General features: G+C 53.1%; 3 protein-coding genes across 7 annotated transcripts in view; 1 reads left to right on the forward strand and 2 right to left on the reverse strand.

Annotated features, from left to right (window-relative positions):
• Positions 1-16,964, reverse strand: RAB35 (RAB35, member RAS oncogene family). Of its 3 annotated transcripts, XM_025474170.3 has the most exons (6): positions 16,831-16,964; positions 11,220-11,270; positions 8,384-8,507; positions 3,924-4,048; positions 3,707-3,831; positions 1-2,357 (listed from the first exon to the last, which is right to left on the reverse strand). In XM_025474170.3, the coding sequence occupies exons 1-6, from the start codon at positions 16,880-16,882 to the stop codon at positions 2,229-2,231; spliced, it is 606 nt and encodes a 201-aa protein (XP_025329955.1). In that variant the 5' UTR covers positions 16,883-16,964; the 3' UTR covers positions 1-2,228. The 3 variants fall into 3 exon arrangements, with proteins under 3 accessions (XP_025329955.1, XP_035562228.1, XP_025329956.1); XM_035706335.2 differs by lacking the exons at positions 11,220-11,270; positions 16,831-16,964 and adding an exon at positions 9,666-9,779; XM_025474171.3 differs by lacking the exon at positions 3,707-3,831 and having other exon boundaries at positions 2,251-2,357.
• LOC125753685 (basic proline-rich protein-like) lies at positions 16,881-26,507 on the forward strand. 3 transcript variants are annotated; one of them, XM_049101483.1, is made up of 2 exons: positions 16,881-18,072; positions 25,564-26,507. In XM_049101483.1, the coding sequence occupies exon 1, from the start codon at positions 16,881-16,883 to the stop codon at positions 17,580-17,582; it is 702 nt and encodes a 233-aa protein (XP_048957440.1). In that variant the 3' UTR covers positions 17,583-18,072; positions 25,564-26,507. The 3 variants fall into 3 exon arrangements, 2 of the variants coding, with proteins under 2 accessions (XP_048957440.1, XP_048957441.1); XM_049101484.1 differs by lacking the exon at positions 25,564-26,507 and adding an exon at positions 18,241-18,302; XR_007406060.1 differs by lacking the exon at positions 16,881-18,072 and adding an exon at positions 23,614-25,364.
• Positions 26,066-27,700, reverse strand: part of GCN1 (GCN1 activator of EIF2AK4) — a 59,505-nt gene continuing 57,870 nt past the window's right edge. Inside the window, exon 58 of the mRNA XM_025474172.3 lies at positions 26,066-26,843. Coding sequence (XP_025329957.1) covers positions 26,718-26,843 — 126 coding nt within the window. The 3' untranslated portion in view covers positions 26,066-26,717. The remainder of the gene's footprint in view (positions 26,844-27,700) is intronic.

Raw genomic sequence — 27,700 nt, forward strand, 5'->3', positions numbered from 1 at the left:
GAAAATTTGGCAGCTTGAACCTTTATTTTTAGTATTTTTTTAAAAAGCATAATTAGAAACTTTCAATACAGAAATAATCCTAGCAAACCATTTAAAAGTTTTGTTGTTCGACAGGAATTTCACATCAGGTCCACCAGGACGTCAGCCCAGCCCTGTGAGTCCCCCACCCCCACCCCCACCCTTCATGCGTGTAACACTCAGTGGGACAGACACTGTCGTCACCAAAATCACCCCACCACCTGGGTCTGGACATCCAGTTGCCAGACCCATAGTGTCTTCTAGCCTGGGCTGGAAACTTCCAGGACCCCTTCTCCCCTTATTGCTTGAATTTGCAAGCACTGCCACACTGATGTCACGTGAATGCTGAGTTGAGTACGCCGCCCACCCCAGGAGTCTCGAGCTCTCTGCGTCCTACACAGGCCTACGGTCACCCAGCACAGCCCTGAGGATGGAGAAACCACACTTTTGCTCCTTGCCCCCAACCAGTCAGAAAATGCCTGTCGGCTGGCCCCATGGCCACCCTCCACAGCACTGCTTCCCAGGCTCAGAGCTCCCCCACCTCTCCAGGTGGCTCTAGTGAAGGCCGGCTCACAGAGAACCACAGGCTTTTGGCAGTCTGGGGAAGTGGAGAGACAGGTCAGAAGAAACCCCCAGTTTTTATTGATTAAAAACCCATCAACAATGTTAACAGGGAAAATCTGCAGTGTGAACTGTAACGTGATTGTCCAATCAGGGCTTTGCCTGGAAATCGCCTAGGAAAGGAAATCTAAAACATCATGGTGTTGAAATAAATTATTCCCAGGTTACATGATCCTTTTAGGGGAAAGGTGAATGGTGGAAGTGTCCCGAGGGGGGACAGTAATCCAGTACAGATGACCCTGGTTTCTTCCCCCAGGGGACCAGGGATAGAGCTGGCTGGCTCCTGGCCCCGGCCACCATTCCTTCCCACCCCCTAAGAAATCCTCCTGCTGCCTTTGTACTAAAAAAGTTCTGTCGGTGATCCAAAGCTGCTTGCCGTCCAACTCCGAGGTGGCGTCCCCATGGTCCAGCACCAGCACCCACTCCTCACATTCAGAGGGGCCTGGTGCCACAACGGAGACCCAGGAACTCCGGGGAAAGCCCTCTGCTGACACAGATGAGGGTGGGAGGCCCGCTCTCCTTCCCCACCAAGAAATGGCCTGGAGAAGGCAGGGCTGCTCTGCCAAGAGCCCAGCCCCACAATGGCAGGAAGCCATTCGATTTTTCTAAAAACACGGACCCAAAGTGAGGAGGCCACAACTTTTGCTGCTGTGCCAACCAAACCTCAGGAAGAGAAAGTGTAAGGAACTTAATTCATTTGATTTGGCTTCATTTTATGTTAAAATAATGTTCCTCAGTGCCCCTACAAGCCCCATCCCTACACAAACACACCCCTACCTTTCTGTGGGAACTGAAACAGGTTGGTATAAATTAAAAGCCAAGGTTTCCCTGGGTTGTAGTTCAGAGGCATCTAGAAGGCAGGACAAGAAATCTGGTGACCAGAAGGCAGGAGCAAGTCTTTCTGCAAGCCAAAAGGCTAGACCTCTAATGGGAAGCCCCAGGCCTACCTCAAGGCCAGGTTTCCCCCAGCTGCCAGGATGGTGACGTGGGCAGGGGACAGGGAAGGGTGGGGAGGGAAGGGAGCTGGACTCGGAAGACACACAGCACAGGCCCCGGAGAGAGGCGAGACCCTACGTGCCAGGAGAGGAAGCCGACAGCCTGTAGGAGAGAACAAGGAACGTGGAAGGCCCACTCCACCAGCCCAGGTTGACAAAAGATGTGGCTAGAACTCGATCCTGTCTCCTCAGGAAGCTGCTGGCAGTAAGATGGGGCGGGGTGGGGAGGGTCTACTGCAGCAGGCTGGCATTAAGGAGGCAAAAGCCAGAGCAGGACGAGGGTGATGCGGCTGGTTAAAGCAATATACATTATGTACAAACTCTGGTTAATCAGTCCGCTCGGCTGGCAGCGTCCTCGCCGGGCCCGGGTGCCTTGGCCGGGGGCAGGGGCACCAGAAGGGAAGGGCAGGTCGTCCAACACCTTCTTGGCACTCAAAGGGGGAGGGGAGGAAGTGCCGATGGCGCCTCCCGATACAAAAACGTGGAGAGAATTCTTTAAATAACGGCACGAAACTGAGACTGTCCCCGAGGAGCCCCGCGGGCCTCGGGCCGGGGAGTGGCCGCAGTGCAGTCTCTGCAGTGGGCTGGGGGGCATTAGCAGCAGCGTTTCTTTCGTTTACTGTTCTTCGTGAGCTTCACCACGTCGTTCTGTTGTTGCTGCTGCTGTTTGGCTAAGTTGTCTTTCTTTGCTCGGAGGACCAGCTCTGTGATGCAGTTGAACATCTGTGAGGACGAAGGAGGTGAGGTGGCCTCAGACCCAGCTCAGAGTCTCTGCTGGCCGCCACGGCTGCCTCCCCGGGCCCCGTGTCCCATTTGCTATTTCTACTCGTGAGAGGGTTTTGCATGTATGTTCTCAAACCCTTTCCAAAAAAAAGTCAAAAAAGAACATCAAAGCTCCATGAGCTGTGTCTTAGAGAAATCAATCTCAGGGATTTTCCAGTCTTTCTTTTAAAAAGAGAAAAAGAACCTCTCCAGCTGGAATCTTCAGACAAGATAAAGGTGCCCCTGATCTGGTGACAGGCCAGAGGGACCCCACAGCCTGCCCACTTCATGCCATGTCACCACATGTCCTGCGTAGAACATGGGTCCCCAGACCCTACCCCAAGATGTCCTTGTGGTGCCAGGATCCAATGGGACTCCACCTGCCAACCCACAGGCCTCTCCTCCACTGTGCCAGGAAAGGTGTCAAGCACTTGACGTAATTTGCTCCACTTACCCCTCACGACCCAGGAGGCAGGGGTGCTCACCCTACCCCGATCTAAGGAAGGAACAGGTGCAACCTAGAGAGGTTAAGTCACCACCTCAGGTCACACAGAAAGGCCTGTACTGTGATCCCAACCTGACTCTGAGGCACCCGGGCTCCCTGCCATGATGCAGTCGGGTGTCCAGGACACACGAGGGGGATCCTGGCTTCCCTGGGTCTCCAGATTCCACACACTGTGGGACAGGACTCGCCCAAAGCTACGAGCATGGCCGCCTGGGCTTGTGGCCAAAAGTCCCACTTTTCTCCCACAGACTCCCAGCTATTTTCCAGCAGGCCGAGTGGAAGGGAAGCTGCCCCTGGCCGGAGGCTCAGCTGCTCCACGGGGGACGGGTCTCCCCAAGAGCCTCTGGGGCCTCGCAGCAAGTGCCCACCTGAACTCTTGAGGCCACAGGAAAGCAACCAGCTGTCTGCAGGGGCCCCAAGGAAAGCCCAGAGAGCAGGAAGGCCTGGGGCCGGGGTGGGCAGTGTGGCTGAAGGCTGAGCGGGAACCCTGCATAGCTGGGCTACAGAGTCTCCATTTGACCTGGCTTCTTACAAGCTGGGTGATAGTCCTCACTCCAGAACCTCAATTTCCCATATAAAACATGGAGGTGACTTAGAGGACGGCTGAGATGTGAGCTAGCGCCCGTTAAGGGCCTAGCACGATGCCTGGCTCTCAACAGGCACCGAGAAATGGCAGTTACTAAGAGGTTTCCTGTCAGCCCTCTGGGCACTCTGGGCAGGCTAGAGGCGGGGAGAGGGGGGCTGTGGTGGTTGCACGGAGTGGGCCCCGCTCCCTCCCTGCCCCCACTCTGGGCCCTCACCTCACCTCTTCCACATTGACGTTTTCCTTGGCGCTGGTCTCAAACAGCTGAATCCCCATCTGCCCTGCGAATTTGTAGGCATCTTCTGTTTCCACCACCTTTCGCTCGGGGTCATCATTCTTGTTCCCCACTTAAAGGCAAAAAGCAAAGTCAGCCCAGCCCTGCGGGAGCACCCCCCTCCCACCCTCCAGGCCAGCGTCCCCACAGGGGGTCCAGCCTCACCTAATATTCGGCACACATCATCACAGTTTTGGTTGATTTCATGAAGCCACCGCTTGACGTTGACAAAGGACTCGGCACTGGTGACATCATAAACCACGATGACCCCGTGGGTCCCCCGATAATACCTGGAGGGTCAGGATCTGTGTCAGAGCTTCAGCCTGGACAAGAGTAGCCCCTTCACTAAGACACAGCCTGCCCACATCCGGACAGCAGCCAGGGAAATGGTGATGGGGCGAAAGCTCTCCTGCAAGACACCCAGCATCTGTCCACCTGACCCCGGCTGGACATACCGGAACCAGGCCCCAGCCCAGCACTCAACAGCACTGCTGCTCACGCTCATGCCCAAGGCACCAGTGAACGAGAAGCCGCCTTTGAGGCGGTCAGTCAAGTTGTTCAAGTCTGCCACTAACTCAAAACTTCTTTGAAGTTCTTGTTTTGTTTAAAATGCAAGTAATTTTTGTATTTGATGCTATATTCTCACTGTCTTTGTTTTACCATTCAAAGATTTTTCTCTCCTCCAGCCAGGCTTTATAAAATGCCATTCCAAGAAGACACACCATTTGAGAAGCCCCACCAACGTCTCATTCACTCCTCTGGGGGCAGGTGGACACCTCCCTTCCGCCACTCTGGGCTCATCCACGCCGGTGGCAGAGAGAGCATGAAAATGGTGTGGGGCATCCAGTCCCAGCCAGGAAGGTGTCCCAGATGTGCCACCGTCCAAACGTGCAGACCCTATGGCGTGAGGTCAGCCAGAAGGTCTGGAAGGCAGGAAGATGTAAACGTTCCCCTCCAGACACCGTGACCCCACTCATTTACAGTTCAGAGGGACAGCTGGAGGACATCGACCCCACGCACCCCGCCCGCCCCTTAGGTTTAGCAGGGCTGAGCACTACTGGGCCCTCAAGCCTGTGGGGGAACAGCCCCTCCGCACCAGAGCCTTAGTGAGGATGGAGCCGGGGAGGCCATGGGTGCAGCCGTCTTCTCACCACTAGTTCGTCGGCGCTCTGGCCACTCTTGCTTTCTACACCCAGTCACAGGACAAAGGCTACCGGGCACCATCTCTGCAAGGCGGTGGGAGCCCAGGAAGGTTACTGCAACGCACCTCAGCGCATCTCCTTCCTCAGCTATCAAACGGATGTATCAGTCCTAGCTTTGGGGACAGTTGCGAGGAATAAAGAAGATAACTTATGTTTTCACAAGGGCCAGGGGGTTGTCAACCGTCAAGGAATGGTGGCTCTCTACCGTTATTAATATTCCTTCAGTGACAAGCCGGGGCCTCTGACACCAGTGGAAGAAAACGAAGGGACGGCATCAAGGCAGCTTTCCCAAGCTGGCTGTCAGGGCTGCGGGCAGAAGCAGCCCGTGCCGTGCCCAGGGGCCTAGCCCAGCTGGTGTCCCCTACCCCGTCTCTCCGCCCCTCAGAAGCCCGCTGGGGTCCCAGGGGCTTCATTTTGCCCTGGCTCTGCCTGCCGGGGACATGGTGTCCCTGCCCTGGGAGCCCAGACTGTCAAGCTGTGCAGGTGCCAGGCCCTCAGAACCAGCTGCTGCCCAGAGCACCAGGTCATCACCCAACTGGGCAGGAGTGCACACCAGGACCAGGACAAGTGACTGTCCCCTGCTGGCAAAGGTAGTGCAGGCAGAGGCACACATCACCAAGCTCTCCTATGTTGAAGACCATTGAGAATGCCAAGAAGTGCTGAAAGGGACTTCACCAGAGAGCGAGAATAGTTTGAGGACAAGACCGGGGGCTCAGAGCTCTGACAAGGGGGTCACTGGTGCTTCTGGGCCTCCTGTCACCGCCGCCACCAGTAATCACACACACTCACCTGTGCTCAGCTCTGTGCCCGGCACAGCGCCCAGCACTTCATATCCACTGCCTGTTCATCTGAAGCAACCTGCTATGACGGACACGAAGGTCGCCATTTCACCAGTGAGGACATGAGGCTGAAGGGAGTGACTGTGCTGAAGTCACAATGTCTGGGTCTGACTCCCAGGCCAGGGCCAAGGCTCCAAGGGGCTTCCCCTTGCCCACCATCTGGCACCTCGTTCCTCCCTCTTCCCCAACCTGCACCCCAGCCACGCCTCTCAGGGGCAGCAAACCCCAGCTACAGAGAAGAAACAGGGTGACAACAGGGCAGGATGCAGTTTTAGTTTCTCTTTTAATGCCCTGAATCACAAAAGGCCATACTACTCCACCCCGACTGCCCCAACCCCTGAGAACAACTCCTAAACTCTTTCAAGACTCCCTTCCTCACCAGCCGCCCACACAGGACGTCAAGTCTTTCCATGGCCCCTCGCATGGCGTGTGCAGTGCCTCCTGCCTCATGAAGCACAGAGCGGGGACCCACAAGATGGAGCTTCCTCAGCTTCCCCAAGACAGGCAAGATGGCCAGCAAAGGCTGAGCCGGTGCCCACAGACCCCCACTGTGCAGCATGCCCCCTCCTCGAGCACCCCAAACACACACATATTGCCCTCAGGTAGCTGAGCTGTTCCAGTGTCCCCAAAAGAATGAAGGAGGTGCTTCACCCTCTTCCCACCCTGCTCCTAAAGGAGCTGACCTCAAGGTGGCCACGGGCTCCTCTGCACCCCAACAAACCGCCCTGCAAAAAGCCCTTTTCATGGCCATGGACCCAGTATGCTCAGCCACCCTGAATGCCCTGAGTGGTTTTAGGCCACAGGAGACACCAGAGCATCAGCCTCGGCCCCAGTCTCTCAAGGTGGGGACTACAGAGAGCAGAAGGCTGAACCAGAAGGCAAGAGCTTTGGCATCAAACGAACCTGAATTCAACATGTAACTTACAGACCAAACTAAGTCACTTTACCCTCTCTCCATAATTTTCTCCTCAATTTTCTCATCCATAAAATGGAAATAATCACAGGACTCTTTATCTGGGATTCAGTGAAACAAACAGGTAAAATCGTCAGTGACAGTCGCAGCTCAGAGGAAGGACGTCTGGGGTCAGTGTCCAGACCTGACACAGATGAGAGGTCTTGTTCAGGTCTGGATGCTTGCGCTGCCCGTGACGTCCGTCCTCCCGCAAGGAGCCTCTGAGCAGCTGCCCTCCCCAAGGACTTGCTGGCAGCTGCTAAGACACAAAAGGACTCAGGGAGCTCATCAGCAAGAAGCCACGGAGAGCTGCACTGGGCAGCCCCCAAGCGTGGGGACCCACAGAGTTCAGGGAAGCACAGGCCATGGCACAAACGTGCTCCCCACAGCTGACCCAGTGACAGAAGTCTCTCCCGCTCAGGGGCTGCTCAGGCTCCAGCCGCTTGAACCAGGGCAGCTCTGGCCTCACCCCTCTCCTTGCACGGCAGCACCCCCAATAACATCCCCCAATACTCCCAGCCACCACTGTAGGGGCTTCTCACCCCTCAGCAGATCCTCACAAGCCACAGGATGGGCAGCCAGCCTGGGGTCTGTCCCATTTCCATGCCAAAATTTCCACGCCACTTCCCCAAGAGCCTCCAGTCACACAGGAACTTCTGGGGGGAGGCAAAGGAGAGGCCTACCAAAGCAGCAACTACTGCAGGCCAGACACTGACTCCTAGTCTGCACCCGCCACAGTGTGGAGCTCAGGCTTTGCTACTCACTGGGAGGACCCCTCTCAGAAGTCCCCCCCACCTGTAAAATGGGGAAAATAATAGTTCCAACTGCAGAGCTTAATGAGATCATCTGTGTGAAGCACCTGGCACAGAGGACTGAGCATTAAAGCAAATCCTAAGGAGAAACCCTCTGGAAAACCGAAGCACAGAGAATTTAAGCAACCGCCCAAGGTCACACAGTAGAACAGACATATAAATTCTAAGCTGTCTGCCTTCAAAGCCCTCCTCTTTCCTGGAAGCTTCTCTATTAACAGCACAGGAACCAAGAGCCCCTCCCCAGGACTCCTGCTCTCTGGGGCTCCAGCGGGGCTCCCCCATTTACAGCTGAAGACCACAAAGATGCTGGAACAGCAAAGGAGGGCAGCCCACTGGGTGAGCCAGGTTCTGGGTAAATGGCTTTGGGGAGGCAGAGGAGAGGCCTCCCAATGGCCTCCTATGTACCAGTACTCCTTCCTAGCCTCTCAAAGGAGAGAAGCCGCCTCCAGGTGACAGGAGCCTGCACGCCAACCCTGGCTGTCGCAGCTGGCCCCTAACAAGAAGCACTCACCAAGTATGTGACCATCTAGGTAGGCAGCATCACCATGCTCCCATTTGCCTACAAAGGAACTGAAGGCTAGAGGGGAACTGAAGACTGACTCGTACTCTCCTGCCAGGCACCCCGCCACTGGCCCCTGTGGGCTGCAGCCTACCTCATCACCTCCTCCTCTCACACAACACCAGCTACTGTGGCAAGGAGTGCCTCTCCTGACGGCTCAGGGGCCCACCCCAGGGACATTGCTATGACTTGGGACCCCCGACACTGCATCCAAATGTAGGTGGCAAGGGGTCAGAATGGGAGTGGGCCAGCCTGACTCACGTGGAAGTGATGGTGCGGAAGCGCTCCTGCCCGGCCGTGTCCCAGATCTGCAGCTTCACTTTCTCCCCATTGATCTCCACAGTCCGAATCTTGAAATCCACTCCGATTGTGGTGATGTAGCTGCCTGCGCGCACACACACACGCACACACATGCACGCACACACACATGCACACACATACATACACACATTAGCAAGGCCGCCAGGGCGCCCCGATCGGACGCATCTGCACCCGCACAGGTGACCCCAGCCTCTGCCATCCCTCCCCACTCACTCTTTGCACCCAGCAAGTTCGAGGTCCCAGGGACACAGTCCTGAGCAAGAAAGACAAGGTCCACACCCCAGTGGTGCCCGCAGTGGAGGTGAGGGTGAGACAGGACACAATGACACAAAGTGATAAAGACCACAATTTCAGGAGTGAGATGCACCACAAAGGAAATTAAACCAGGTTGAGACAGGGGAGGGGACAGGCTCCTTTCGTTAGAAGGGCCAGGGCAGATGTGTCAGCAGTGGCCTGAGTCCTGGGGTCCCCCAGCACACAGTGTGGGGGTTTGCTTCCTGGGCTACACCCAACACTGTAATGACCCACAACGTTTACTTCCTAACACACAGGTCACAACTTGTATTTTGGAAAACACTGCTCCGGGAAGAGGAGATGATAGCAAAAATAGCAATGGGGGAGGCTGAGGGGGGTGGGGGGTGGCGGTCATGTGAGGTCAAGCATGCGGTGGGAGGCAGATGGGGGGGCCCGAGGCCAGGTCTCAGGGCCTTTGTACCATTTTGGCAAGCTTGTTTCTCTGGTTGTGGCAGAGTGGCAGTGAAGGGTCTGAATCAGAGCCTGAGCTGTGCTGTAAACAGTTCGCTCGGGCATCTGTGTGAAAGACGGAAGAGAAGATCTAGCCGATGTCCTAGTCCTGCCCAGGCTGACCAACAACTCCTGTTCCCGCTGTTTGGGGCTTACTGTGTAACGAGAACACAGTGCTGCAGAAACACACAGCCCTCCTGACCATACGGAGTGTATGGAGGGCTCAAAGTTCACAGAAGGGTGGAGATCCAGGAAGGCTCTGGGGAGGAAGTCACACGTGGGCCTCACTTGAAAGAACAGGTACCGTTTCCAAGGCCGAGAGAAGGCAGGGGGCGCAGAGCTACCAGCCTCTAGTAGGTGGGGCCCCGGGCTGCAGCTCAACATCCTTACATGCACAGCAGCCCCTTCCACAAGGAAGCATGGGGCCCCAGCGTCCGTGATGACCACATGGAGAAACTCTGATATAAACTCCACTCACGTGAGGAGGCCTTGGAGGTCTGTACTGACAAGGTGAACCGAGCTTCAGGTACAGGGTGGGCAGAAGCTGCCATGACGTGTCAGGCCAGAACCTACGACGGTCTCCACTAAGACACTGGCGGTAGGGACGGAAAGGAGAGAGAGCACATGGGGAGACCAGAGCTGGAAGCCACTGGGGCGGGGAACACGAGGGACACCAGGAGGAAGAGCGGGGATCCCGAGTCTGAGGAAGCTGCCCAGTAGTTACCACCCCTGAACAGAACAGAATAGCAACAAGCCCTAGCTGCCACTTCTGACCTGGGCCGGTTCACTCCTCCTTAGGCAACCTGGTGGTCCCCCGCTCCCAGGAAGTCACCATATTGATGCCGAATTTAGGGCGGACACCCAACTGGCATAGCGCACTACAGTCCAGAACTCTTGGGCCCATCGATCCTCCTGCCTCAGCCTCCCGAGTAGCTGGAACTACAGGCGCGCGCCACTGCGCCCAGCTGGCTGCCACTTCTGAAGGGACTCCTTCGCCCAGGCAAGAGAACACGGGCATCTCCGGTAATGCTCGCAATAACCCTACGCTGAGTGGTCCCATTTTCCAAATAGGCTGAGGCTTAGCCATGCTCAGGGGCACAGGGGACAGACAATTCTTTCCGCCATCACACCACCAGTGGCCCACTTCACCAAGAGGGAAGTGTTCGCCCTGTAACTGCTTCCTAACTCTAGCTCGATGGTCAAGCATAGCACACAGAATCCCGATGACAGAGTCACATTTGGTCCTTGATCACAGAGGCCAAGCCAACTCAAAGCCTCTACTATGAACCTGATGTATTCAACAAACAAAAACAGGTCCAACTTTACCGGGGATCAGGAAAATGCAAATTTATATGATAGCACTTTCTGCCTATCGGCTTAGCAAACGTGAAGACTAAGACACAGCATGGATCAGAGTTGACAAGGAGCACTTCTGAGCCCTTCAGTGGGAGTGTCACTTAGCACAGCTTCTTTGAAAGGCAAGTCGGCAGTTTCAAATGCATTTACCCCCTGACCTAGTAACTCCACTTCTATACAAAGATAAACATAAGACGCATCCCAAATAATGCATAACTTAAAATAGAAGCAGCCAGAAAGCACGCACATATCGAGAGCAATGCTGGTAAATGATGCAGATCAGAACCAGAGGTCTGCTAGAGATGGGGAAGGATGGTCCGTGATGTGCTGAGGGGAAGGCCAGTTGCCAACCCACTGCATGTGGAGTTGAAAAAACCAGGAGCCACGCACTGCGCCGAACAGTGGCCACAAAGGCACCAGAGTAGGAGCAGGTGAAGGGACAGGTTTCTCTCTCCACCTCGGAGTCTGCCTGTCTGAAATTCTACCCAGGCATGTACTAACTCGTAATATTTTAAGGAAGGGAAAAAAAGTTAACAATGGGGCACAGAAAGTCTCCGGGTAGAAAAAGGGATGGGCCTACAAAAGGATTTTTTAAATAAGACAGACATCAGGCAAAGGCACCAGGTAAAGGGATCTCAAACCCAAGAGCCCAGCAGCACCCCCGGGGCACACTCACCTGAGAAAGTGTTGTCTGCAAAACGTAACAGTAAGCTGCTCTTGCCCACACCTGCAGGAAAGAAAGCAGGAGATGAGAGGGGCCACGGGTCCCTCCCTCTCACCCTGTCCTCCAGGGAGATGGCACCCAAATGCTAACTCTTAAGAAGCTCAGCAGACCCATCTCCCACCTCAATGCTGCTTATCTCCCCGACCGGCCATATGCTGAGAGCATCTCTCCAACCCAGTGTCTGACCTTTGCCTCTGTCCCGAAGGGAGAGAAGTTGCCCCCGAGTCCTGCATGATGAGATGAGAAAGGGGCTCGTGGCCCTATGCTGAGGAGACCCAGAGGGAGACACCAGATGACAGAAAAAAAAGCAGGGGGAAGGTAAACCAAATGATATGGATTCCAAAGCATGTCTAAAACACACAGTCCTGGGGATCCCTGGGTGGCTCAGCAGTTTGACACCTGCCTTCGGCCCAGGGCGTGATCCTAGAGTCCTGGGACCAAGTCCCATGTCAGGCTCCCTGCGTGGGGCCTGCCTTCTGCCTGTGTCTCTGCCTGTGTCTCTGCCCCCGCCCCCCTCCTCTGTGTCTCTCATGAATAAAAATCTTTAAAAAAAAAATAAATAAATAAATAATAAAACACACAGTTCCTAGAAAAGTGTACACCATGTGTGGAGCTGCAGTCTGTGTACAGCATCACACGAGGAACTGTGGACCTGGAAGAGACTCTTGATCAAGGCCATTTTGCAGGTGAGAAAACTGAGGCCCAGACAACACAAACCAACTGACAGCCATCTTCCCCCTGCCAATGTCACTGCCAGCTGGGTTGGTGAGGAGGGGCTGTCTGCCTTACATCTGTCAGCCCAACAGCTCACATGTGCTCAGACGACTTCACTTACCACGGCACCCCCTGACACAACCTGACCCAAGGATGAGCAGAACCCTATAAGCTTGGCTTCTCTTTACCTCCAGACTAGCAGCTTCAGCCGGGGCCCCTGCCTGGTTTCCCCCGTCCCATCCCCTATCCTTGCCAGCCCTAAGGCCAACTGGGTGACCCAACCACAGAAGAAAAGAATCTGTACACACAGAGCTGTGTGTGTGGCAGGCACCTGAGCTCTATGGGAGGCTGAGCAGCTGGCCTTCGGGCCCTCGGCAGGGAAGCGTGGGGCTGAGCTGTGAATCCAGGGCGGTCTACCCCAGGGCTCTACAGCTCTCTCCAGTACATACTGCGAGGGGAGTCTTCCTGTGTCTGTTTCAGGAAGTGGAATAAAAAGATGCCGAAAGGGCTCCTCATCTCACTCCTGTTAGATTCAGAGCAGCAGTGCTACCACTGCTAGACGTGAGATCTTAAACTGGGGTCTCAAGAGCCTCCAAGCTAAGTGCAAATTTGTGGGGAGAAGCCCACAAGGTACATGAGCTCCTGAAAGGGCGCTATGACCGCCCCCTTCCCCTGCTGTTTCTCTAAACCTGACCAATCCCAGACACCCTCTCTGGCCAGTCCTCTCTGAGAATCTCTTCCGGGGACTTCTCCAATGAGTGAGCTGTGTGGGGATAACCCAGAAGAACTTGCTTCATGGAGTGAACCTGGGGCTTACTCCCCCAACACAGGCTGGGGTGCGGCTCTGGGCAGACGGGTGCTGCGCCCACAGTACCTGCAAGCTCTTGCTCAGAGGCACTTCCTCATTGCCGCCTCTGCGAGGCTTCCTGCCGAGTGAAGGAGAGCCCAGGCCCTGGGCTGGGTCCCTCACAGCGCTCTGCCCAGTGCCAACACCCCATCGGGCCTACCGGCTCCTTGGCTTCCTCCTGGAGCCTTCTGGGTCCGCTTACTCAGCTAAAAGCTGTGTCTGGGCCACTAGTTGGGAGTTCCCCTAGGAAGGAGATCGCGCCTTCCTCACCCTGGACATTTACAGTGCTGGGAGCTGGGCCCGGCACTTAGGAGACACCAGCAAAACACGGTTTAATGAATTTAGGACAACACAAATCACATTGACAGCTATGCCATCTAATGCTATGACCGCGGCATTCACAGAAGCCAAAACAGTAGTTTTCAAACTTTCAGGGAGCAGCACAGTCCTTCTTTAAAATTAAATTTTATCTGAATCCCATAGATCTAAAACAGGTAAGGGGGGTGCGCCTGGGTCAGTTAAGTGTCTAACTCTTGATTTCAGCTCAGGTCATGATCTCAGGATGAGACTGAGCCCTGTATTGCTGGGTGTGGAACCTACTTAGGATTCTCTCTCTCCCTCTGCCCCCTCCCTCCCCGACTGCTCTCTCTCACTCTAAAAATACATAAAATAAAAAATAAGAGGTAAGGGGTTTTCTCTGCACGAAGCAATGAAGCAGCAGTGTGCCCTCCAACCTGGCCTCTCCGAGTCCCCTCCCTCACCCCGCTGCTCTGCAGAGCTGCTGAAAACCACCAGGCTGCAGAGAGACCACTACAGCCACCACAGTAACTGTTGCTCTGACCTGACACCAACCCCCGGCACTGCTCTTTCCTTTGAAAGGAAGAGAAGCCCACCCTGAGACATGACATCTCCCAAATATCCTTGGAAGAGGCCTCCTCAGGAAAACAAGCTGCTTCCATTTATCCCACAGCACTGGCCTAAGAGAGGAAGTGATAGGTACCAATCTACCTTTACCACAGCTGAAGTCAAAGGCTTTGCAAGGGCCATACGTAGCATGAAACCCAACTAGTCCAGCCCCGTCACGTTCTACCCAGCAAAGAGTATAGGCCCCAGCACCCAAGGCCTCCTGGCAGCCAGGAGACAGATTTACCCACAAACACCACGCATGCCCCTCTCAGCCATCACCGCTCTCCCCTGCTCCCTGCTTCTTGGCCTACACAGGTGCTCTGGTCCTCAAAAAGCCCCCACAAAAGTCCCCACCCCGGCCCGGCTCCTCCCCTGGGCTATAGTTAGTCCCTCACTCATCTGGACTTCAGTTCTAGACTGCTGAAGACCCTTAGACCTTTGAGTAAAGCATTTGCAATTTTAATCCTGGCTCAGCCACCCATTCACTGTACAACCTCAGACAAGTCACTTCCTCTCTCAGAGCCTCAGCTCACTCATCGGTAAAGTGAAAGGCTTTAACTAGTTCTCTGATGGCCACTCCAATCTCCAGGTTCTAAGAATAAGGATGGCTGGCCCCAGAGATCAGATGAAATGCTGTTATAACCGAGCTAATGTCAGAAGAGCACAGGAGAAAGTAGAGAACTTTAGCCATAAGGAAGAGCTGCAAAAGCTGAGGGAACGTGTTCCAGAAGCTTGTACAATGTGGCAGAGTGGGAAGAACTCTAGATTCATAAAGAAAGAAACGAATATTCATTGAGGGCCCCCCTTCGCCAGGCCTGACACCAGCTGCTCACGCATAGCACCAATGTGCATTAACCCCAAGCTTTACCTGGGATGAGCTGTATGACTTTGGGCAAGTCAGTCAGCTCCTCTGAGCCTCAGTTTCCTTTTTGACAAAATGCACAGGCAGCAGGTGAGAATCAGAGGAGAGCGTCTGTGAAATTATTTGAAAAACCTTCAGAAAGCCTCCACGTAAGGAGCCAGTCCAGGGCAGTGTCCGACGTTCGCCTCCTCGCTCAGCTGCCAAGTTTGGTCTGAGCTTCCTGGCTACCATCTCCCAGTCTCACGAGGGTCCAGCTGACTCCTGCACCCGATGTGGTTCTACAAGTGCAGACTGAACTAGGAGCCAGCCACGGAACTTAACAAGTCTTCTCCCACACCTGACTTCCCAGTGAGAAATCAATATACCAGGCAAAACAGACTTTGAGAAGGCGGGGGCGGGGGGGTGGGGGTGGGGGTGGGGGGGTGGACCAGAACCATCCCCTGGGTTTTACAGAGGAGAAAAGCCAACAAGCTGCATCTCCTTGCAGAGTTTATGCTTTTCAGTTTTGGATATCAACACACAAAGCCCTAGATGTCTTGCAGAGGGCTAAGGACCCTGACCTTGGTGGGCTTACTTTAACTCCAAAAGGAGAGAAACTACCCTAATGTCAAGTCCTTGGGAACCATGGCCGGGGCTAAAATCAAATCCTATAAAGGCCTAAGTCTTGGGACACTGAGGAATGCCAGAGTCCACCCTCCAAGGGTCCACCACCTCCACCAAACACAGCTTGTCTGGTTTTCTTTCATTCAAACCACAACGAATCCACCCTCCACCCATCTAACTCCTTCCTTGACCACAGCTACTCTGCATCTCCCTCGTCGGCCCCTAACTTTTCCCCTTACCTCTCCCTTCTACCAGGAACCGCAGAAACCTCAGCCGTCCTTCACCGGATCCAAACCACCAACCACATCCCAATCTAGCTTCACAGTTGAGACCAAAACCCACTCACTTCCATGGCCATCACCCAACACTCCATCAGGGTCTTACAACCCCTGTGATTGGTCCCTTCTTTCCTTAACAATCCATGGGCTCCACCACCAACCTGGCCTTCAGTCCTGTGACTGCCTTGCCCATACTCAACTCAGGTCTGGTCTATAAACGTGGCATGCTCCCAAGCCTCCTTCCCCATCATATAATCCCAGCACCTCAGCTATGCTCCCATAAACCTCCCAGAGCCTGCCTCCCTGACCTCTTGATCACCTCATAAACCAGCTTACCTGCCACAAACACCTCTAAAACCCTCCACCCTCTCCCAGAAACCAACCTATCTTTTCTAGGGATACTTAACATTCATTCACTCATTCATTCATTAGATGTGTTTTAGGTGCCTACTGGGTGCAGGACACTGCACCAGGCCGTGGAGAAGGTGCAGTGCACTCAGCTAGGAGCTCTCCCAGGGTGTATATATGGTCAAAGCCCTTTTGTGTTACTGGCTGACCCACCTCCAATACCCGTCTAGGATACCGTAGAGCGAGCACGTACTGAGCACTCACTACGTGTGGGCATGGTCCCAACACTATGTGTGCATTATCTCACTGAATACTCCGTCAGCCCCATAAGGCAGATCCTGCCTACTATTATTCCACTTTGCGGATAGGGAAACAGAACGATACAGATGATAATTCAGCAGGAATGTGCCAGGCCCTGTGCGAGGTAATCCCATGAGACAGGTTCTGGGATTATCTCCATTTGACAGAGGAAGAAACTGAGGTTTACAACGAGCACTAACCACCACATCAATAGCTAGCATCTACCTACGGCTGACTTTACGCCAGGCTGGGCGCTGAACACTTTCCCAGCTTTATCTCATCACAGAGTCATACCACCCAGCCAGGCACGTCCCCACTTCGCAGACGAGGGAACCGAGGCTCAGAAAGGCTAAACAATTTGCCCAAGGTCACGGAGTGAGGAAGCTGGTAGTCCCAGAACTCGAACCCGGGTCTGTCCAACTCCAGACATCGCGGGACTTGACCAAGGTCACACGTGAGGCAGCGGCAGGCGCGGCAGGAGGACCGGGCGCCCCGGCCCGACCCCTGCGCGCCCCGCGCGCCCTGCCCTGCGCTCCGACGCCGGGCGCCCCAACCTCAGCCCCTCGGCGCGCCCCTCGGGCCAGCGGCCGCCCGGCAGCCCCGCCCCGCGCGGGCCGGCACCTCCCCGCCCGCCTGCCCGCCCCGAGGCCCCCGCGGGCCGCGCCCGGCAGGGCCCACGCCGCCTCCGGCCGCCGCGGCCCTCACCGCTGTCGCCGATGATGAGCAGCTTGAAGAGGTGGTCGTAGTCCCGGGCCATGGCGGGCGGGGGAGGCGCGCGCGGGCGGGCGGGGTCGGTGCTGGCCTCGCGATCCGCAGCTCCCTCCCGGCTGCTTCGGCAGCGGCGGATCCACTTCCCGAACAAACAGCCGGAACTGACAGAAACACCTCCCTCCGCTCCCCCCCCTCCTCCTCCTCCTCCTCCTCCTCCTCCTCCTCAACAGCCGCCGCCGCTGCCACCGCCTCCCTCCTTCCCGCCCCGCCCCGCTAGTGCGCAGGCGCAGCGCTTGACACCGCCTCTGCGCAGCCGCAGCCGCGGACGGCCGCGCCCTCTCCGCGCTCGCCCGGCGCGCAGGCGCCCAGGAGGATCCCCGCGGGCGCGGGCTCGCCTCGCCTGCGTCTGCCCGGGGGACCTGGGCGCAGCCGCTGGCGGCCGCGGGCGTCGGAGGACGGGGAGGCCGGGAGCGCCGGAGGACGCCGAGAGCGCCGGAGGAGCTCGGCCGTGGCCCGCGACAGCCTGGCTGCCTCATCTTCGAGAGCTGCAGGCGCCGCGGAGACGGAGAGACCGGCGCCCAGTGACCGAGGAGGCGGGGCTACGCCGGGCCCCGGGCCCCGGACTCTCCGCCGCCTCCGGGGCGCTGGTCGCGGGCCGCGGACTGAGCGCCGGGGGCCCCTCGCCGGCCGGCTTGGCAGGGCGGAGTCGCCTGCGGAGCGGAGCGAGAGAGGAGTGTGGCCTTTGACCCACACCTCGTGCCGGTGACCGGCGCGGCCCGAGCTGCCTCGGTGGAGGAGCGCGGAGGGCAGCTCCAGAAGCCAGCCGGGGCGAGCGGCGCCCGGAGCCCGGAGCCCGGAGCAGCAGCCCCCTCGGCTGCGGTGTCACACCGCCCGCGCAGCCACATCCCGAAAGCGTGTGGTTAGGAAGACCTGGGCTGCCAAGAACTAAACGGGATTGGGCTTCTCATCAGCTCGTTTTTTCCCCGTTTTAAATTCCCACCTGCCCTAAAAGTGCGACGCTCCCGCTGCCGTTCTGATTAGAGAATTGCAGAGATTTCGAAGTTCCTTATGGCCCCTATCCCTTGCCAGACAAGTACCTGTTGAATATTTCTACTCCTTTCATCATTTTTATTTTGATGTTCTAAAAAGTAATGCTCGTGGCTAAAGAAACCAAATATGCAGAAGCTTACCCAAAAGTACAAGTTACTGTTTTTCCTTCAGACTCACTCCTCACAGGTAACCCTTGTTATTAATTAAGGTCCTTGGACACGTTAAGAGGCTCAAAAATATTTGATGAATGAATTAATTGGTGTCTTTCAATGAATTTCTGTGCCTGTGCAAGCACATATATGTATGAACGTTGGCCTTTTTTACAACATGCCTGAACGTTCTGTCTTTTAACAGTTGCGTGGTATCGTGCGTTGTCATAAGGTTATACTGCAATTTAACCACTCTGCTGTTGGTAAGTCTTCGTGTTATGATTTTTCGTTATAAACAAGGCCGCAGGGAAGATCCCTGAACAGCTCATGGAATATTCAACTCAAGTTTTGAGTTGTTTTTCCAGGAGCTAAGAATTAAGTGTGGTGATGTCAAAAGAACATGGACTTGATGACCCTGAGGTCAGGAGTTGCATACTGTACGAACTGAGGCAGCCAGGCGCCTCAAATGCTAGCTTTGAAATCCTGGCTCTATCCCTAAAAGCTTTGAGATTTAGGGTAAGTCACAGCACATCTCAGAGCCCATTTCTTCACAGAATAGTTGTGAGGATTAGAGAGGTTTGTAAATTGTCTGGCACATACAAGCATGAGATAAACAGCAACATGCTGTTAGCCACAACCATTTTGCACTGACTCATTCATACTTTCAGCCGTTTGCTATTGTAGATACCTGTTGCACACATTTCCAAGGCAGCCTCCTGATATCTGGCTGCAGGATACTTTTACTCAAGTAGAACAGAGGGGCACCTGGGCAGCGCTGTGGTTAAACATCTGACTCTTGATTTTGGCTCAGGTCGCAATCTCAAGGTCATGAGATGGAGCCCAGTGTTGAGCGGGGGTGGGGAGGGGGCCTTACCACAGAGTCTGCTTAACTTTCTCCCTCTTCCTCTGCCCCTCCCTCCCTTGAGCACATTCGCTCACACTCACTCTCTCTCCCCAGAATAGGAACCAATCTTTAAAAAAAAAGGTAGGGCAGAATTGGCCATTGTGAAGACCAGATTCCTGACGTGCCTGTACCTGTCTTCTGGAAAGCAATAGGCATTAATCATTTATTCAGTAACTGTTTATTCTATGCCACAGGTTGTAGAATAGAGCCTGTTCCCTCTAGGAGCCAATAGTCTTGTCAGAGGTGAGACATGCTTGTAAGGAATTAAAAATACAAGACAATGCAGTAGATAAAACAGCTGTCAAATAAAGGAGTCTAGACTTCAGAGGAAAGAGAGCTATCACTTTTAGCTCAAATGATGAAGATTTCATCATAAAGACTTCATGATGGAATTGGAACTTAACAGCCTGGAATGACAGGTGTATTTAGACAGCTGCTGTCACACTCTGTAAGAATCCAATTTTGGTTTTGAGGGGGAATTCCCTATAGGCCAGGATATGTGCCTGGTGTCCCCCAAATGAAATGGAGTGTATTTCCTCTAGAAACATTGGTCGGGTTTTTTATTTAGCTAATTTTTTTTTAATTTTTTATTTATTTATGATAGTCACAGAGAGAGAGAGAGAGAGAGAGGCAGAGACACAGGCAGAGGGAGAAGCAGGCTCCATGCACCGGGAGCCCGATGTGGGATTCGATCCCGGGTCTCCAGGATCACGCCCTGGGCCAAAGGCAGGTGCCAAACCGCTGCGCCACCCAGGGATCCCTATTTAGCTAATTTTTTTAGGAGGGTGAGAGTGGGTAGAAAGAATCTCAAGTAGACTCCAAGCCCTGCATGGAACCCAGCGTGGGGCTCAATCTCACAACCCTGAAATCACGACCCTAGCCAAAATCAGGAGTCTGACACTAAACTGACAGTCACCCAGGCGCTGCTAGAAACGTACGTAGTTTTGCATTTATTTAAACAATTCAGGGATCCCTGGGTGGCGCAGTGGTTTAGCGCCTGCCTTTGGCCCAGGGCGCGATCCTGGAGACCCGGGATCGAGTCCCACGTCGGACTCCTGGTGCATGGAGCCTGCTTCTCCCTCTGCCTGTGTCTCTGTCTCTCTGTCTCTCATGAATAAATAAATAAAATCTTAAAAAAAAAAATTCAGTGGTGTGCTATGTTCTGGTAGGTGCGTAGGTAGATAGGTAGATAGAGATAAAGAGACGGAGAAAGAAACTGTAAATGTACAAAGACATGAACTGCAGGGACCTGAAGTAGACATCCGTATGCGCCATTGATAGGAAACTTGTCCTGCTGTTCTGAACAGCCAGTTTATGGATGAGATTCTGCGGCGCCACCTGCTTGCATGGCAGAAACTCTAAAGGGGAGGCGATGAAAGTTTCTGAGCAAAGGAGCAATATCAACATACTATTTTAGGAAAGCAGTCTAATGCAAGCACGCAGAGTGGATTTCTGCTGCTGAGCTTTCAAGGAGGTTACCGCTGAAGCCCAGATGTGAGGGTAGCAGCAGGGACAGATGCAAAGGACAATATGCAAACAACAGTCCACTAGAGAAAGCAGCATTGCAAAAAACAATCACAGAACATACCTGGCAACTGGATTCGTTTGCTAATTCAAAAAATACTTGTGCGCCTACTAAGGTGCCAGGCACTGAAGACCTAACATGAGCCAAATAAGGCCCATCCATCCTCATGGAGCTTTTGAATATCGGGGGCATCTGGGTGGCTCAATCAGTTAAGTGTCCAACTCTGGATCTCAGCTTGGGTCTGGATCTCAGTGTCGTGAGACCTGGTGTGGAGCCCACTTAAAATATGTGTCTGAAGAGAAAGGAAGAGTGAGGGCAGCAGCGTGCAGGGGTTCATAGGAACAGACAGTGACACCATGGAGCAGGACGGTTTGCTCCTTGTTCTGGAAGTTGGGTGGTGAAGGAAGAGAGAAATGGAGTGGTGGTGATGAGAACAGCGGGGCCGAGTCATGTATATTTCAGGATCACAGAAGCAGAGGATGAGCACCCGGTGGGGAGTGAGGGTTGAGTAGTAAGGGTTGGACATGGGCTAAGGGCACTTTATTTTTTAAAGATGTATTTATTTAGACAGAGCATGAGAGGGGACCTCAAGCCTGAGGCCTTGTGACAGCCAGCAGTCTCTCCAGGGAACGGTAGGAGAGATGAAGGGTGGTGCAGCAGAGGCCTGCAGAAGAACCTGTGAAATCTGGATTTCAGGCTGGCCAGCAGTGAAATCTGCAGTTGCGAGAGAGGCAGACGTGCTGCGATCCTAAGTAGGCACAAGTGGGTGGCAAACAAGAATTTAGAGCAGGCAGGTAACCTGAAGACAGGGACTTCCAAGAGGAGCCACAATGGGACGTGCCCAACATGCTGGCCCAAGAGAGAGAGAATAAAGGAAATGTTGATGGAACTGGAAATTGGCTTGATCCCAGCCCTGCGTACCTGGTCGCACAGAGAGACTTCCAGTGGCCTTGCCCTGCCCTCAGGTAGCCCCCAGAACCAAGTGAGCACGAAGTCCCTTGATTGCAGGGACCATCATGGTGTTCTCCAGGACCCAGCACATGCATGGCAGGCACTAGGGTCTGTTGCATTAAAGTGAAGCCACACACAACTGGCAGAGTTTGAAGGAACATCAGAAATAATGCATTTGAACTCTCTCGAGTTTGCGTTATATGGGGCTTGGGCCAAGTATGGGGCCTGGCACCAGACCACAGGGTCAGCCCCTCACCCTCTGAACCAAACACTTCAGTAGGATTTCTCTCCCCTCGTCTTTTGGATTAGATCAGTGGGGGACGCCTGAGTGGCTCAGCGGTTGGATGTCTACCTTTGGCTCAGGGCAGGATCCTGGAGACCCAGGATTGAGTCCCACATCAGGCTCCTTGCAGGGAGCCTGCTTCTTCCTCTGCCTCTCTCTGCCTCTCTCTGTGTGTCTCTCATGAATAAAGAAAGATTAACGACAACAACAAAAAAAGATTAGATCAGTGGTTTTCAAAGTATGGCCTGGGGAGCCTAGGACTCCGTAAGACCCTCTCAGAGGACCTGTGAAGTGAAAACATTTCCATAATAGTGAGATGTCCCTTGCCTTTTCCACTCTCACCTGCTTACGAGTGTATAGTGAAGGCTTCAAAGAACCCATGTGCTGTGGTATTGCAACAGATTTAATGCAGAAGCACACATGAAAATCCAGACATTAAAGATAGATGTGAAAAATGTAAAACAATGCCAGTCTCCTCACTAAAATAACTTTAGTTTTGGAAGACTTAGTTCTATCTCTTATGGTTACTTATGGTAACATGTAACGGGCTTATTTTTTAAAGGGTACAATTTATAAAAGCTAACCAGTTTTGATGTCTGCAGTGTAAGTATCAATAAGAGATGTATAAGCAAGAGCTCTTTGCAGTTTTCAATACTTTTTCAAAGTGTAAAGAGGTCCTGAGGCCAATGTGTTTAAGAAATGCTGGATTAGATACTGCTGTACCCCAGCTTCCCACCTCCCTTTTGGATGGGAGTCCAAATGGTGAGAAGGATCTAATGTAACTTCTGACTGGCTTATGCCATCTCAACCAGAGAAATCAGTCTCAGAGAAGGTGACAGGGGCGTGTGTTCCATGCGGGGCCCACACAGGAGTGTTGCACAGACACCCCACTGAGGGAGTAATCCTTGGACCAGTTCTTCCAGTTCCCTGAGCTTCATTAATATCAACACTATCTTTCCAGCCACACAGGCTGCGGGGAACCCTCCTGACCCAACTGAGTGGCCACTCAGAAAACCCAGTACAATAACTGGGCTCCATCTCTTATAAAAAGTGAAACCCAGTCACTCCACAGAACCACATGCCAACAACTTGGCTAGTGTCTCTTGTTGAATTCACCTCAGATTATTTTTACAGAATGACCCTGGGGCCTGGTGACCAGTCTATCAAGAAATAGAGGTTTTTCCCAGTTCTGCAAGCCAGCTGGCTACATGATCTTAGAGACACTCCTTTCCATCTGTCTCTCAACTTCCTTCCTCCTAAAATAAGGACCAGCTCCTTCTGGCCTCCCAGGCTCTGCTCGAACAATGATGTTAAAGGGCTTTCCTGCCCGGGGATCAGTGAAGACTCATCCTGGTGCTTAGTGCACTTCTCACGCAGTGTCTTATGTATCCAAACACAGTAGTTCATCACTTCTCAGAAAGAATCTGATTTTAAGTTCAGAACTCTTTAACTTTCAGGCTCAAAAAGTTACCAAGGCATCTGCAGATTCTGGGTCTGACAGGAACTCCTGAACAAGAGCCCGGGACTTGTGACACGCTGTCGTGGTAACAGTACTATGGCTCAGTCTCATCCCACTGACATGGCTTGTTTCAATGCTCATCATCCACCAAGTGAGCACCTCCTGTGTGCTGGGCCTCGTGGGGGGTGTCATCTCACTCCCTGCAGACAAGCCAGTGACTGTCCTGTCACTGTACAATGAGGACACGTGGTGTCCCAGGTGAAGGAACATGCTCCAGATCACCTGGCTTAACATCAAGTGGTGAAGCTAAGGTTCCAACCTCCTGAGAGTTCACACGGCTCTGCAACAGTATGCCATGTGAACAGAGCAAAAGCGTGCTCTGCGTTTCCTTAAAAACTTCTCAGAACCTAGACCTTGTGGGGAGGCTTTTCCTGTTTCTCCCTATTGTTCTAATTTAGAAGGCTTGAAGCAATTTACCACACGTTCATACAGATTCATACCTAGAAAAACATTCCTAACTCCTGATCTTGTTTCAGAATCTGCTCTCAAGTAAAATGATGTCTCCAAACCCCTATAAACAGAAGAATCAGTTCTGCAGGTCCCCTGCCCCTCTCCCAAGTGGGCAGGAACCTCCCAGTAGGTTTGATTCCTAGAAGGATGGGAAGCATGTCACAGTCTCCCATATTTTATTTTATTTGCTTATTTGTTTTAGTCTCCCATATTTTATTTTATTTTATTTTATTTTTTTTTTAGTCTCCCATATTTTAAAATAATCTTGATACTCGTGATTCCAGAGGCTCCCAGGGTTAGGTGGAGTGAGAGTTCAGTTTTCCCTGGGTTAGCTAAGGGCACGTCATTTTGTCGCTGCCTTTTGGCTACGTGAAGAGAAAAATGGGGGTGTCTTCCCTTGAGGACCACTGGAAGTCATAGAGAGTAACTGTCTTATAAAGCAAGTCTCCTGTGAATGGGGTGAGTGAGGTATTGATCAGCCAGGACGGCGTCTGGGTAGAGGCCTGGGCCCGCCACTCAGAGCCGCTCGGCCACATACTCAGCGTGCTGCACCAGGGCGGGAAAGCGCTGGAGGCCTGGCTACAAAGAATGGAAAATGCTCAGGCCTCACTAGCAAGCACCGAAGAGCAAAGCCAAGGATATGTGCTCTGGGGACAGACTGCCATTGATTAGCCCTATGACCGCAGGCGGATGCTCACTCTCTCCAATTCCCTCCTCTGGAAAACAATAACCACATAGAACCTACTTCATAGGTTGAGAGGATTAAATGAATAAAATGCCAAATGTCATCGATTATAATCACTATTTTAACTTTGAGAACAAGAGATTCTTAGAGCTTCGATGCCAAATCCCTCATTTTACAGATGAGAAAACTGGCTCAGAGAGGTCGGGTGGCTTGCCAGGGGCAAAACAGCTCTACCAATCACCAGGGCAAAGAGCTTTGCTTCTCCGCTGTGGAGTGCCACTTCCTCCAGTGTTCAGACAGGGCTGCTGTTCCTAGGACTGCCAGGCCTCCTCCCTCTGGGCCCACAGGGACCTTTGGGCTTGCTCCACTGTCAGGCCTAGGACAGCCCCTCGAGCCCACTTCCCAGGAGCCCACGGCACCCCACCACCCCTGAAGATTCAGGGAATGCTCTGGGAGACTTTGAGTCATCTCTGAATCAAACTCCATCTTCCATTCTGAACAGAGATTCCCTTCCTCCTCGTTTCTGGAACTGGAACCTGGTGTTTTTCCTTTGGATCTTGCTGAAGGTCTTCTACTTCTCAGCACATCAGGCTTCCCTCCTGATTTCACAGTGGGGGCTAAATGCCAGAGATGGACAAAGCATCTGTTCTGAGATCCTGGAGGACATGCTGAAGACGACAGCCCTGAGCTTCCGGAGCTTTCTCTGCCTGCCCAAGGCCCCCTCACACACAAATTGCGTGTACCTCCCCATGGCTGACTGGCAGAGGCAACCACAGCTTGCTGGACATATGCCCCTGGCAGCTGAGGAGACGCTGATGACCATCTGAATCCCAGAAGCAGGGAACAGTTGCCATAGCTACCAAAAGCTGCGCCACCCATTGGTTGCTCTAGCTCTGGGGACTGACTCGGCTGGTCTCAAGGCTCCCCGCAGTCCTGGGAGAGTCTGCAGTTACGCTGAGCCAGCTGAGCCCATGCCTGCTGCAAGAAAATAGGAAGTCCTGTGACACAGAAGGTTCGGGCATAGAAAGCAGGGATTTCATCAGAAGTATCTTGGAGGTCACCTTGTCTGACTCCTCAGAATTGCTGAGTCACGGAGCTACTTTCTATCTCTGCTGCATTAATAAGCCTCGTCTTGCTTTTTTTTGATACATTTTAGACCTTTTACATACTGAGTTTGCTACCACCACACTGAATTTTCTTTCCTTTTACAGCTCTGGCCAGTCATTTCAATGGAGGTTTATTCTATATTGTGACTAAGGAACAGCCCAGAAAACCTTGCGTCACTGGGGCCAGAGGGGTGTGCTCCATCAGACAGGACATGTGGATCACGAGCCTTCTAAGAACCAAGAGGAAGGAAGTCATTCATAAAGGAGGCAGATGCTGAGCTGGAACTTTGCTTCCCCCCCGCCCCCCGCAAGTCCTCTGACTACAGGAATGTGGTTCTTTCTTACTGCATGGAGGGGATGGACTTCTCTTTAAAATTTGACTGTCAGAAGCAGCCCACCTTTCTGAGTCAGGACAAAACAGGCAAGTGGCTTATTTGACCCCTGCATGCTCCATACTCGGTGAGATCACTGGCCTGGCTGCACACTACCCGAGGCCCAACATCAGGACAGAGAAGTGTGTAGATTTCTGCAAGACTTGCTAGAACAGGAGAGACGCCCAGAAGCCAGAGCACAGCCGACATTCACAAGAATAGTTGTGAGCCTTGCCTTATTCCTGATGCAGAAAGCTTCATGTTTAATGGATGCTTGGAGATTTTTTTAAAAATCTGCTTATGTTAAGATTAAATCAAAGCCTTTATTAAACATTCCTCCTTCAAACAACCTGCATTTAAACCAGTACCCCTCCCCGACTTGTGAACTGCCAGGGCGCTGTGAGTGTCATGTTCACCCGACAGGGGTCAGATCCATTCAGGCCACACATTGTAAAGCCAGCCACGCCAAGACACAGCACCCGGGCCGACCTCCATGGTTCAGTGCCCCACTCAGGATCTAGGCAAAGGCTAGTAGCACTGGCTCCCAAAGCAGAGCTCAAGCACAGGGGAAGGGGAACCAGAAGTCTGACCCCTCGTGTTCCAGACCTAGCCATGCTTAGCTGGATTATCAGCTCCTGGCTACCATTTGGTGAGGCTCACACATGTGCTTTTTCGTCTCTTCTCCAAAGAAAAAGGTGAGAGATGAAGGAGGCAATTTTGAGTTGTGTGTGGGTTTGATTTAAGGCTTTGGCTGTGGTCTGTTGAAATATTAAAATATTTTCTGGGAACTTTCTGCCATCTTCTAAGCTCCTCATCAGAACAAACGTATTTTCAAAAATGAAAACATTGAACAAAGAGGTGGAGCCCAGCGGGCGGGGCCCAGTCCCATCAGGTCAGAATGGTGTCATCCACCTGCTCCATGGAGTCGGCCTGGCTGGCCAGCTTCTTCAGGGACCGGCGGTTGCACTCATTCAGCACCTCCAAACTGGCCACATCCAGGATCTTAGAGAGGGCCTATGGGGAAGACGGAAAGGAGATGTAGTCAGAAAATTTGGCTTCGGGTTTCTCCAAGCCAAGGCAAAAACCAGTTAACCTCAGAACTAGATGCGTTCTGATGGAATCTGACAAAATAAAGGAGTTTGATAGATCCCTGGGAAGCCAAGACAACTGTGCCTCATGCTTTTCCTGTGCTGAGATGGGGTGCACCTGGGGGCAGGGAGGGTCTTCAGTGCTTTAAAGGTGACTGGGGAACAGGGGGTGCCTGGCTGGCTCGATTGGTGGAGCATGCGACTCTTGATCTTGACGTGAATTCAAGCCCCATGTTGAGTGTAGAGATCACTTAAAAAAATTTTGGGGGGCAGCCCGGGTGGCTCAGCGGTTTAGCGCCACCTTCGGTCTATGGCGTGATCCTGGAAACTCAGGATCGAGTCCCACGTCGGGCTCCCTGCATGGAGCCTGCTTCTCCCTCTGCCTGTGTCTCTGCCTCTCTCTCTGTATCTCATGAATAAATAAGTAAAATCTTTAAAAAAAATTTTTTTTTTTTTGTAGGATGCCTGAGTGGCTCAGTGGTTGAGTGTGTCCCCTGGCTTAGGACCCTGGGATCCAGTCCCATATCAGGCTCCCCACAGGGAGCCTGCTTCTCCATCTGCCTATGTCTCTGCCTCTCTCTCTTATGAATGAATAAATCTTAATTTTAATTTTAGTTTTTTGTTAAAAGGTGCCTGGGGGTGGAGGAGCGCATGAGCAGGGCTCTGGGTTTCACCAGGCAGTCTTCCTGGGATTGGTTTCATAGGTTTGGGTGCCATGTAAGACTTTATTTGGAGAAAGGGCTCTGTTGCTGAAAGAAGCCTGAACGCCACAAGAACAGAGGA

This window comes from Canis lupus, chromosome 26 (assembly GCF_003254725.2).
Source record: "Canis lupus dingo isolate Sandy chromosome 26, ASM325472v2, whole genome shotgun sequence".
In the NCBI taxonomy this organism is placed as follows: Eukaryota; Metazoa; Chordata; class Mammalia; order Carnivora; family Canidae; genus Canis; species Canis lupus.